This window comes from Equus przewalskii, chromosome 8 (genome assembly GCF_037783145.1).
Source record: "Equus przewalskii isolate Varuska chromosome 8, EquPr2, whole genome shotgun sequence".
NCBI lineage: Eukaryota > Metazoa > Chordata > Mammalia > Perissodactyla > Equidae > Equus > Equus przewalskii.
Window position 1 is genome coordinate 55,186,274 of NC_091838.1, and position 13,739 is coordinate 55,200,012.

The following is a 13,739-nucleotide window of genomic DNA, read 5'->3' on the forward strand; positions in this document are numbered from 1 at the left end:
AGCTAAAAGTGGAGATAAATGGGATCATTAAAATAATTTTAATATGTTCCATCGCTTAAATGCAAGAATCACTGTCTGGTCTTATATCCCTCATAGAGTAAAGGGATCACAATACTTTAGCAATAAAATATACATACAAACATAAACAACAGAAATACAATTCCACAACAAGTGACAAAATGTCCATCCACCTAGTTTGCCAAAACGCAGTCACGTTATTGAGAACTTAATGAAATGACCTGAGACGGTTTGTGAAAGTAAACGGCTAGCAGTTGTAGAGGATCTGTATCGACAAATCTGTTCATGTCCTAGCTGGAATATGGAGCCACCTAGTTGTGGTTGTCTGCTCCAGTCTAAATACCAATGGAAACAATTCTGGTTGCTTTGGCTGGCTAAATAGGCAATTCCAGCAATTAGCTGGGGCCATTTTGTTAGTGACTCAAGAAGATACAGTCATATATCACTTAATGACAGGGATATGTACTAAGAAACGCATCGTTACGTGATTCCGTTGTTGTGTCAACATCACAGAGTGTACTTACACAAACCTAGATGGTATAGCCTACTACACACCTAGGCTAGACAGTACTAATCTTTCAGGACCACTGTCATAACATGTGGACCTTCACTGACCAATATGTCATTACGTGGCACATGACCGTATATGTCCAGTAGAACCGGAGGTCCCTTCCTCATTCCTCCCTCCCTTCCCCTTTCAATTACCCGTATGTTAGAGATAGGAGGGCAAAAACTAAAAGTTGAGGACTATCAAAGCAGCCAGTACTCAACAGGACAAGATTACAGGGAAAAGAGAATAGCAGAGGACGAGAACCCAAGACTCTACGCTGCTTTCCTAAAGCCATTTACTGATTTCCAAGCTGAGTTGAAAAAGCTAAGTGGAAAGAAGCAGATAAAGGGCTAAAAAGCTGAGTTTTCATATTATGAAAGCACCGGGAGACAAAAATTAAGAGATCAGGGCCCACACAGGAGGAGAAGCCCTGGTAAACATCCCAGACTTTCAGCTTGGATTAATGAAAAGTTCTGCCCTAAGAGTAAGAACAAAAAAGGAATAAATATTAGCCACGTAAAAAACTGAAATCCAGGATCAAATCAAATCAATCCCTAACTGGATTAAGATAGGCTGAAAATTTGGGGGATGTAGCTAAAGTTGTGTTTAGAAGTGTACAGCATTAAATTAATCATCTGAGCTTTTGCCTTCAAAAAACAGCAAAATAAATCCAAAGTAAGCAAAAGGGAGAAAATAATAACTGTAGTAAAAGAAATGAAAGAAACTGGAAACCGAGACAAAAAAAAAAGAGAGGAAGATCAAGGGAAATAGATGCCCCAAATAATCCTATATCTATTAAGAAATTATATTCATGGTTAAAAACCTTCCAAAAAAGGAAACTCCAGTCCAGATAATTTCACTGGCAAATTCTATCAATTTAAAGAAGAAGCAACGCCAATTCTATACAATCTCTTCCAGAAATAGAACAAGAAGGAAATACTTCCCTACTCATTTTATGAAGTCAGCATTACCCAGATACCAAAGCAGGATAAAGACAATAAAAAGACAAAACAATACAAAACAAACTACAGACGAACACTCCTCACCAACACAGATGCAAAACTCCTCAATAATATTAGTAAACCAAAACCAGTAATATATAAAAAGGATAATATATCATGACCAAGTGGGGTTTATCCCACAAAAGAAGAAAATGCATTTGACAAAATTCTGCAGCCTTTCATGACAAAAACTCTCAGCATCCTAGGAGAACAGAAGGAAATTGCCTCAATGAGATAAAAAGAATCTATCATACTTAACAGTGAAATATTCAATTATTTTTCCAAAGATGATGAATAAGGCAAGGATGTCTGCTTTCACTATTCACCATTTCTGTTTTACAGTAGATTAGAGGATCTAACCAATGAAGCAAGGCAAGAAAAAGTATAAAGATTTGAGAAACACAAAATGCCTCAGTTGCAGATGACAAGATTGTATGTTTGTTTTTTTCAAAATGTAACAAAGATACTGGTGTTAAGGCATAACTAACTCACTCATATATAGAAATATTCACTTGAAATCATCAAGATTAAGAGGCAATTGGCAGCAATTATCTACAATCTCAAAGCAAGCCCCCACTACCATCACTATTATATTCCCAGAGCCCTATCACAATAAATACTTGCTGAATGAATGAACATAGGGCAACGCAGTCTGCATGGCTTATTGTAACAAAAGGACTAAGAAATGAAAGTTTGGTACTCTTCATATGAATTCCAATGATTCCTGAAATTTTCAATTATTGCCGACAAACATGAAACTTGGTTTCTCCATTTTAGTCATGTTTTCTTTTGATAGAGACATTTACTTTCAACATTCTAATCTTTCCTTTCTACTCCAGATGCAACTAACCCTATAGTTTACATACTTTTTCTTACAGTCTTCCTTATCACTATATTTCCAGATGGCAATAAGTCAGACATTTCACATGTGCTGATATAATTTTTGGTCACTGAACATATAATTGAAATTCTGGTATACTGCTATATTTGTTCAAATTCTTAACATTATCTTAAAAGTTATCAGAGTGGGAATATATTCAAAAAATCTCATAGTTGAGTGAGTAGTATATTATTATTGTAATCATTACAATGAATTATTTTGTCAATCTAAAATAACTGTACTATGTGAGAGAGAGAGAGAGATATATATATACCCCTTGCGATATTCTACGGATCACCTAAAAAAATTTTAATGATGATAAGATTATTAGCAAAGTAAACAGTAAAATCATAATTAATGTCTCTGCCAGCATTGGTCACGGGATACTTCTAAAGAAGAATATATACATATACATAGAGAGAGAGAGAGATACACACACACACACACACTCAAAACCCTATACAACATGCCCACACATATATATGTATTCACATAGTGTAAGGAATGAATATTAGAAGTTTAAGCCGTATTCAAACACCAGTAAGTGGTACTTAATCTGTGTCTTTTACATTAGGAAAAGCACAATAATGTTTGAAAAACACGGTATAATCCTCACATAACATACTTCCAGATCCTTGGGAAGTTACCCTACTATAGCGATTGCTTACCAGTTCTTCAGAGGTCAAATGCATTAAACGTTCCGCTATTGCAGCACATTGCACTGAGTCTCTTAGAAGTTCCCCTTGTTTATCACCGACTACTAGTTCTGGCCATGTCAGTCCTTCATTCTTCTTAATCAAGGAAATCTCCAAGCTAGAAGTTTAAATGAGAAAAGTAATGTTATGTTATACATAACAATTAACAAATACCAAATTATATAACAAATACCAAAGAGGAGTCTTCCATAGAAATTACCCCTCTGGTGTTCAGAAGATGTTTTACCAAAAATTATGTTCATTTTAGTTTTGCATATGATGGAAAATCTATAATCCAAGGGTAAATAATTTAGATTTCATAAAAAACAAGAAAGCACCACTAGAAATGGTATATCAAATGGCTTGATGAGAGGGGTGACTGGAAAGAGTAAGACCACCCAGAAAGTACTGTTGTAGTCCAGGTGTGCATGTCTTACCCAACTTTAGTTTAATGGAAATGCAAGCAGCACGGACCTCTGAGATATTTCATTGGGGGAGAGTGGTGGTGGTGAGGGTAGTGGTTGGCATGGGGGTGGGCAAATAAAGTTAACTGGAAAGAGCCTATAACTAAAGGTGCCTTTTTGTGTGTGGAGCCAACAATTAACTTTATTTTCACAAACTAGTAGCCATAACATATGATTATTAATCTAAAGATTAGGCAGGTTAAATCAATACAAATGTCAAAATTTAAAATACAGATTTTAAAGAAGTGAAAAGGAAAGTAGGAATTAGAAAAAAATTAACTTTGGTAATACAGGAAAAAAGCTGTTAATGAGGTCTCTATCAACTTAAAATCTAGTAATTCTGTACATTTAACCCATTAAACTCAAATCCTAAATACACCAAAAAGGGCTTATCAAGGAGTCTTGAGATTCAGGTCTGATGCAGCAGGAAAGGGAGAGAGAGCTGAGTGAGGGCAGACTGTGGACAAAGGAGGACAGGGAGTTGTCCATATGCCTCTTGAACAGGAAGAGAATGGCTTTGGGAGCAGCCATTGCCATAATACAGAGAAAAGTGGGGTGGTGGTAGCTGTTCCACAGCAAAGCAACCTTTTCCATGTGCCATTTTGGTACACGTGTGCCATACAAACCCATGCCCAGGAACACAACTGAAGCGAACAATGACAAGAACACAATAATAACTATTATCATAATTATCAAATCAAACAAACTTATCAGCTCTTCTTTTTCAAGGCCATTATTATCACCACCTCATGAATTAACTATAGCACTTAAAAATTTTCACGAACTACTTAAGAGACTATGAAAATAATATCTTTTCTCTGTAATGAGTTCCTATCATTAGCATTAAAAACTACCACCACAATCAATAATGTCTAGATTTAGCTATATTTTCTAAGGAGAAAGCTAATCTTGAGAAGGATGATGATGATGAAGATAATGATAATGATAATAATCATGACAGCAACTTACACTTACTAATGCTTACCATATGCCAGGTGCTACTTAAGCACTTTACATGTTTTCACTCATTTTTTTGTTCACTGCAACCAAATAAACTAAGTATTATTTTCATTTCCATTTTATAAGTAAGGAAAAATAAAGCACTGATAGGTTAAGTAACTTGCCAAGGTCACAAGTTAGTAAAACAGTGTGGCTCCAAGTCCATGTTCTTCACTACTACACTATTCTGCCTCTCTGAAAAAATATATATAAATAACTATTAAAGAACTTTCACCAAGTGACCAGAACATAGAAATACTGTTCTTAGCTGCTCCTAAAGAAGTTAAAAAGAGTTCAAATAGGGCCGGCTCAGTGGCCTAGCAGTTAAGTTTGCGTGCTCCACACTGGCTGCCTGGGGTTCACCGGCTCAGATCCCGGGTGCGGACCTATGCACCACTTATCAAGCGATGCTTTGGCCAGTGTCCCATATATAAAGTACAGGAAGATGGGCACGGATGTTAGCTCAGAGCCAATATTCCTCAGCAAAAAGAGGAGGACTGGCAGTGGATGTTAGCCCAAGGCTAATATCCTCAAAAGAAAAAAAAAAGAGTTCATATAACTGCAGTAATAAACAACTTCTGAACCATCATTAAATTTGCACACCTAGTCAATGCAACCCTTTTAACACGACTGCATTTCTACATTTTAAAACTAGTATCATACCCTAACATCTAAACAAAAAGGAACATATAACCCCATACAAAATAAACCACAGACTAGTTAATAAATCCTTCCAAAGTGAGATGGAACATTAACTATTTGAAAATGAGAGATAAGAATAATTTAATCAAGTACAGAAAATTATGTGCTTTTAAACCAATGACACCACCTACACATCACTGTAATTATCTTTTGTAATATAAAATAGTAATCAAGCACCTCAAATTTAATGGAAAAACAATGCTGGCCTATGCTCATGTATTAAATACTGAAACTACTTGCATGAGGTCCAGATATTGTCCTAGATCTTTGCTGGGTTACTGCTTGATGACTTATATTAACAATATATTTCAGTTGGTTTGCCAATTTATAAATGCCGTCAAATCCCTCACACACATATAAGATACGTTTAAACAGAGCGTGTGGAGACAGAACATATTTTTTAAAGAACTTTTTAAATAATTAAGTTTTTAAAATAATACATTAAAAAATGTAACCAAGTCACCAAATTTCTCCATTAATAAAATGATTCAGGATATCTGCTTTGAAAGCTTAAAAAATTTTTTAAACTAAATATCTATTTCTTAGACGTCCAGGATTTAGACTCATATCAAAGACTCACCTGTGTCATATACTACCAGTTGAGAATCATATTTAGAGCAAAAATATCTAATCTCAACCCAATTCTGACCCAATTTTGCCATTTTTAAAATTAAGTGCCTAATTTCATTCATTAACCCATCATGGAATTCAACAATTACTAAGACTTGATCTATTAGGAAAGAGTAGTTTTATTAACCCAAAGGATTGGGGAGTGAAGTATCTGGGACAAGAGATTTGCAGGAGGCATGGCAGTGGGGGCAGAGGATTATAGTTTTAAAAGACACTCAATCTTTGTTTACCTTTTTTTTTTTTTACATATTCCTTTTACTGAGGCGTAATTTACACACAAAATTCACAGATTTTAAGTGAAGAATTCAGTTTGACAAATGCATACAGCTATGCAACCCAATGAAGACATGAACAATCCAGAAAGTTCCCTTTGCCCTTTTCCAGTCAATCCCCCTATACCCTAGACATAACCACTGTTCTGATTTGTATCACCATAGATTAGCTTTGCCAGTTCTAGAAATGCACATATGTGGAATCACACAGTGTATACGTTTCTATCTCTGGCTTCTTTCACCCCACATAATGCTTCTGAGACTCATTCATATTGTTGTGCTTATCAGTAGTTCATTGTTTTTTATTGCAGAGCAGTAACCCATTCTATGAACACACACGTGTTTATCCATTCACCTTTCCATGAACATTTGAATTGTTTCTAGTTTTTAGCTTTTATGAATAAAGTTGCTACGAATATACTTTTACAAATTTGGGGAGGGGGCTTTGTTTTATTTATTAACACGTGTTTTCATTTCTCTTGGGTAAATATCTAGAACAGAATTTCTGGGTTACAAAGTAGGTAAATGTTTGACGTGATAAACTGCTGAACAGTTTGCCAAAGTGACCGTATCATTTTTCACTCCTACCAGCAATGAACAAGTTGCTGGTGCTCCACATCCCCACCAACGTTTGATACTGTCAATCTTTCTAGTTTTAGCCATGTATGGGTGTCGCAACTGTCTTTAATTTACATTTCCCTAATGACTAACGATGATTATTTTTTCATATGCTTACCAGCCATTCATAGATCTTCTATTGTAACGTGTCTACTCAAACCATTTGACGACTTTTAAAATTAGGTTGCCTTTTAATTATGAATTTGTAGTAGGGTTTCCTTGTACATTGAGAACGTAAGTCCTTTGTTTGATATAAGTACTGGGAATATTTTTTGCCAGTCTGTGGCTTGCCTCTTTGTTTTCTTAACGATGTCTTTAAAAGAGAAGAAATTTTCAATTTTGATGTACAGAATTTTGTTTTGATGAAGTCAAATTTATCAAGTATTTCTTTTATGTTTTTTTGTGTCCTGAACATACAATTCACAAAGGAAATGTAAATAATTTATATAAGAAAAATATTTATTCTCTACAATTTTCAAAGAAATAGTAACGATTCCACTTGTAGGTATTTATCCTCCATATATATTCTTGCACATGTGAAATGATATACATACATATACACACACACACACACACACACACACACAGAGTAAAGTTATCACTATAGCAAAAGATTGGAAACAATCTAAACATCCAACAATAGAGGACCAATTTTTTAAGGGATTGTGTAGTTGATACTGTGAAGTCATAAAGAAGGATAAAAAACATCATGATGTATTCTTTATGGTAAACTCTCTAAGATTTATTGTTGAAAGTCAACAAAAGCAAGCTGTATAACTGTGTATAGTATGTGTTGAAAACTTTTGTGTTAAAAAAAAATACGCTGCTTGAATATGCACAAAATACCTCTGAAAGGAAACCAGTAACAGGTTGTGGGGAGTGAGGGGATGGGTGACTGGAGGGTCTGGGTTGTAGGGGGACTTCTCACTGTATACCCTTTTATATATCTTAACATTTAAATAATGGGAATGAATTACCTAGTCGACAAGTTAAAGTTAATAGAAAGTAAATTATTTCTATTAAAAAACTTAAAAAGTACAAATTAAATAACTATTTCACCTATTAATTATTATTATCGGTACTGTTATTATTAATGTATCCAGAGTTGGTAATGAAAACACTACCATATAATGCAAGCAATAACTATACTAGTATCTTTAATCTTAACTACAATTATGCTCTTTGACACAGTAATTCCATTTTTAATATATCTTAAGAAAAATAATCAGCAATACAGACAGACCTATTATAGTATTCACCTTTGATGTAACCCCTATGGAAAGGATAAAAAGAAAAGAAAAAAGTAAAATAATAAAAAATAAAATTTTAAATATAAATAAAACTATAAAAATACCTATTATTCTCTTTAATTATCCATGTACTGCTTTCTGGATCAACAGATGAATAAAGATTTCCTTCTAGAAACCTCTGACCCTTCAGCACAATGCTGATGTGATGAGGCAAAAACTGTACTTGAATGTCCTCCTTAGTACTGTCTTCTGGAAGCCGTATTGTTACTGTCAAATCATCTTCAGTCTGCTGCCAGTAATAGAGAGGTTCTATTAGGAAAAGAATGCAACATATAATAAAAAGTTAGAGAAGAGAACACACAAAATTAGAGACTAGAACATACAAAAGGACACATATCTAAAAGAATCTTAGCATATTTTCTAGTGATCTCACAAAAAAGTAATTATAAACAAACACACAGAGATCTCTTTGGGGATTTTCACTCAAAGAGCTACAGCAATTGCACTCGACCTTTTCCTCTTCCAGGCTTACCTAATACTCCAGGAGAAAAGCACTCATAAAATACTAATGATAGCAATCCTTTATCCCCATTCCTTTTCTCCTTGCCTCCAGGTCCCCTCTCTTCCTCCTCCTCCTTGTTCCCCTTACACACACACACACACACAGTGGATTCCTAGTTCAAAAGAATACCAAACCACTGTCTGAAACTTTCACCATTGCCTTGACTTGCCCTAACAACATAACTCTCACGATACAGGAGACCACTATCATTTGGTGGGATATACATCCACACAAAAATAAAAGAGATATTTTCCTTACAAGGTACTGATTATTCTACCCACATCTTTATTGCATGAAAGTAATATCACAGGAAATTCAAGAGATCAGCATATTTTATCTAAATTACTAATAAAAGAATCCTCCCTTCACTCCTCCTCTGTCTCCTTGGCCTGTCTCCTAAAAAGCCAGCTATTAAAGAAATACCTTTAGACCCATCGTACTATAATCGTGAAAATAAGAAAATAGGGTTTATAATGCAAAAAGAATAAATATTTGCTTAACGACATCCATAACCCTTAATCTATTCACTCACTAAGGAATGTAACAGTGGTTAGGAACTAGTGCGCCAGAGTTGACTAGTCCTGGGGTCTGAATCCTGGCTCAACCATTTACTAATTTTAGTATGTAACTTTATCTCCGAACCTCATTTTCCCAATCTATAAAATAAGATAACACAGTATTACATACCTCACAGGACTGTTGACATTTAAATAAGTTAATACATATAAAACATTTATTATCAATCCTGTTCTTAAATATATTATAAACTCTCACTAAATGTGGGTTATTTTCTTTTATTTTTGTGCCATTTTCTGTAAAAACTTTGGGGATACTTTGTTTTTAGTGCCATCGAGTCAATTTCGACTCCTAGTCACCCTGTGTACAGCGGAGCGGAACCCTGTCTGGTCTTTTTGCATCATCCTCTCACCTTCTAGCACTATATCAGACAATGCTCCACTGCTATTCATAGGGTTTTCATGGCCAACTTTTTTTTCAGAAGTAGGTGTCTAGGTCCTACTTCCCAGTCTGTCTTAGCCTGGAAGCTCTGCTGAAACCTCCTCACCATGGGTGACCCTGCTGCTATTTGAAATGCTGGTGACATAGATTTCAGCATCACAGCTGCCACGGTATGACAACCGATAGACAGGTAGTGTGGTTCTCTGACTGGGAAACAAACCTGGGCCACGGTGATGAGAGCATGGAATCTTAACCACTAGACTACCAGGGCTGGGGGAAGGGTACTAGATATGCCCAAGGATACAGCATAAATATAGTGCATCTTCTTGAAGGGCTCACTTTTACTTGACGTTAAAAAAATTTACTTTAACAAACATGACATTATAGAAATAAATATAAAATATGGAATGAATTTTCAGGATAGAATTGTTACTTTGGGGTAATTTCTAACTTGTATCATATTCCTCTAAGTAGCCTCTCAGATCCTCTTTTTTGCCTTTAGAAATACTTTTAATACAAACTCACTGAAAAAGTTTGAATTACAGCTTAAAAGATCGATAACTATAAGCTCCTTAAGGCAAGTAATTTATTTTATTCATCTTTCTGTCTATCACAAAAGTTATCAAGGAGGTTTATACATAATAATCACTCAATGGATAACTTCTGCCAGATATGGGAATGGGAGGACTGTGCAAAAATCACACGTGCTTTTCGTATAAATTAAAGGCAATGGGAGTAGACTAAAGGGAAAGCCAGAATTTTTTAATCCTCTCTCCACTAAAAGCTAACAAACACCTAAATAATTTTTTCAATTGTCAGTTTCTCTGAGTGCCTTTCTATGTCTTTAGAGATCATGTTTTAGGTCTTTCAAAGAAAGTACTTCTATTTATATAATTACGATAATACCAAATGCGCAAGAGAAAATATCAGTCTTCTTGAGGTTTACCAAAAAAGAAACTAGTATATATACTCAGAAGAATGTCTAAAAGAAAGCAAGCTATAATTAACTACCCATAATTTTTAAAAATTACATTTTTCCTTTATCGTTATGAAAATCCTATGACAAAATGAATATAGAATAAATTTCCCAATAGAAAGTGGGTACAAGAAGTTAAGGAAGGGCTGTTTATTGGAAGGAAAACAGAAAAATGAAGAGGGTTTAAGGTTTACATTAAAAGGGAAGAACAGACATAATAATGAATTCAGGAGGAATTCAAAATCTTATGATGTCAACAAGAAAAACAATACCTGGTCTTGGTAGTTAGTGATTTAAATGCATGCTGTGTCCCACCTAGGCTGCAAGCTGTCTTGGAACTACATGATTCTAGCTACTAGGAGGAACGGTTCCAAAGATTAAGGCGTTCTTTCATTCCTGCACAACTGCTCACCAAAAGAGTTCTAAAAGACAGGTGGTCTAGAGATATGAATAGCTGTTCTGGCTAAGCTCTAGGATAGTTTGACATTATAATTAAGACAGAATAGTAGAATTTATTTGGAAAAGAATCTTAGAGATAATCTAACAAAAAATACATCACGTATGAGGGGACCAAGTTGTTAAAAGGCTAAACAAAAGCTCACCAAGCACAACTCTTATACATAAATATATAGATAGAGAGATATATATATTGATAAACCTGGGAAAATATTTTTCAAGTATTTATTACATCAGTATTTTCAAATACTTTTCAAATAATTCATTGTTTAGGAAGCTATTAATACATAAAAATAGTGAAACATTTTTATTTTATATAATTATGTCATTTAAGTAACGAAAAGATATACTCAAACAGTAGTATGTATAATTTTTAAATATTGTGAAAATCTCTCTTAAGTAAAATACACTATTCTTTGGCTATAAACATCAGAAATATGAACAGTAATGATTATAGAGGGATGTTCTCTGGAACAACTTTAAAAGAGTATGTATTCTTTGTATATAAATATAAATTTCCTCTGCAAGACCTCGTTACTCTTTTCATTCTAAAACATTATCTTCCTTCACTCATTCGACACTGGGAAAACTAGTCAGTGATTCTGCCTTCAAGGAACTTTCTTTTAGTTTAGTATGAAAGATAAGAATGTGTACATTAGTATATACCTATAATGAACAGAATTTAGTTTATTTTAAAAGATTAATATCTTAATACTAATATGCTAGCTTCTCAAATGCCAACAACAAATAGATATTACTTATTCATTCAATAAGTATTTATTAAACATCTAATCAGGTAAGCTAATATATAGATTTTTTAAAAACATTTCCGATAATTACAAAATTATTTAATTAAACAAGTTCACACTATTTAGGTAATATATTTCAGAACAGACTATTCTAGGAAATATAAAGGAGAATAAAGAAAAACTAAGCCCCTATCTTGCTCTGGTAGAACCCATAACCTAACCAGGAAGAGAAACCAGACATAAAAATGTATGTACATAAACACACACGAGCTATATGAGGATTAAAAATAAAATTACCTTTGATTTTCTCTGACATGTTTTCATCCTTATTTTCTTCAAGATCTTGCCCAGCCTGAACAAATGCGAAGGACTTGTAGGAGACAATCATTAGACCATTCCCATCGGGCTCAATAGCGGCATAATGTGGCGCTGACTTTCCACGGAGAATATCACGCTTAATAATTTCATATTTTTTACTATCTGTAAGAAAATAGAGTATTTTAGAACAAATATCATCAAAACACCACTATATTATAAAAATACTCTGAAAATACTTGTATATTAATTTTAATTAAAGTTAAATATTTTAAATGTACTATTAAAAGGCACAATATCAAGAGTTTTTGTAAGGATAAAAAAATTTACAATCTAATTTTCTGCAAATAAATCCCTAGTATTTTAAAACACTAGGTCTCATGAAATTTGCTCTAGATGGTGCTTTCCGCTGTGGTAGCTACAGGTCACAGTGGCTATTCAATTAAAAGTAAATAGAATTTCAAATTCAATTCCTCAGTCACACTAGCCACATTTCAAATGCTGAATAGCCACGATGGCTAGCTGCTATTGTACTGAATAGCACACATATAAAACATGTCCACCTTGCAGAAATTTCCACTGGACAGCAGTGTTCCAGACTTTGAAAGTGACTGAGTTACCTGAAATACCAACTTCTGAGGGATCTACCTTTTCCTTGACTATAGCCTGTCTATTTTCCCAGCAGATATATGATAGGCATCTTCTGAAAAGAGCCACAAATCAAGGACAAGGGAAAAGTGTGGTATGGACTATTTTTCTGCCCATTCTAGCTACTCATAAGGAGGTTTTCTTAAAATTAAATATGTTTATGGTAGAAATGATTTTTACACATTCAGAGATCGATCTACAAACTTACTGTAAGCAAACAAATAATGATACTTATATTTAAGACATAAAATTGCTGTCAAGAAACAACCATATCCTGAAAGTTTCTGGTAAATTAACTGAATTTATTCCATGAAAATAGGTTATTTTTTGCTTTAAATAGTACTCAAACATTTCAGTTGAGTACATACCTTTACTCATGCTGTTACTCTATTAAAGTGGATTGTACTTGTAAGCTTCACACTGAGTAGTCAAAATCATAACTCAGTGTCATATAAGTTATAGATAATAATACAGTTTCTTCTAAAACATGTCATTGTTTTTTCTCTAAATCTTCACCTACATTGACACAATTCATACATATTTAAGAATAGACTTATAATTTCATGAATGAACTAAAAACTCCCATACTTCCTCCACAGGTACATGCAAGGCAAAGAGTCTGACCTGCCTCTAGAGACCGAAACTTAGACACTATACATTTTTATAGGGTGGCTTTTCCCAGCATATATGTGACAGAACATAACAGGTGGGTTTTAAGTGAATTTCATGGGTAAATAAATTAGGAAATGCTGGATTAAATTTTCTTTTTTACTCAAAAATTTCAGAAGTTTTAACATGCTTAATATGTAATGGAGATGATATATGCCCACCTTTTCAAACTTACTTGACCACAAAACATAATTTATCAAATGTTCCACTCAACATAGTTTAGAAAAACAGTGCTTTGCTATGTTCATTAAAAAAGAGAAAGAAAAGGGGTTGGCCCAGTGGCACAGTGGTTAAGTTTGTGCACTCTGCTTTGGTGGCCCAGGGTTCA

General features: G+C 34.1%; 1 protein-coding gene across 1 annotated transcript in view; it reads right to left on the reverse strand.

The window, feature by feature from the left end:
* The window catches only part of NUDCD1 (NudC domain containing 1), a 76,782-nt gene that overhangs the window by 33,859 nt on the left and 29,184 nt on the right, over positions 1–13,739 (reverse strand). The window contains exons 5-7 of the mRNA XM_070630829.1: positions 12,077–12,259; positions 8,184–8,388; positions 3,118–3,262 (exon numbers count right to left, since the gene is read on the reverse strand). Of these exons, the coding sequence (XP_070486930.1) occupies positions 3,118–3,262; positions 8,184–8,388; positions 12,077–12,259 (533 nt within the window). The remainder of the gene's footprint in view (positions 1–3,117; positions 3,263–8,183; positions 8,389–12,076; positions 12,260–13,739) is intronic.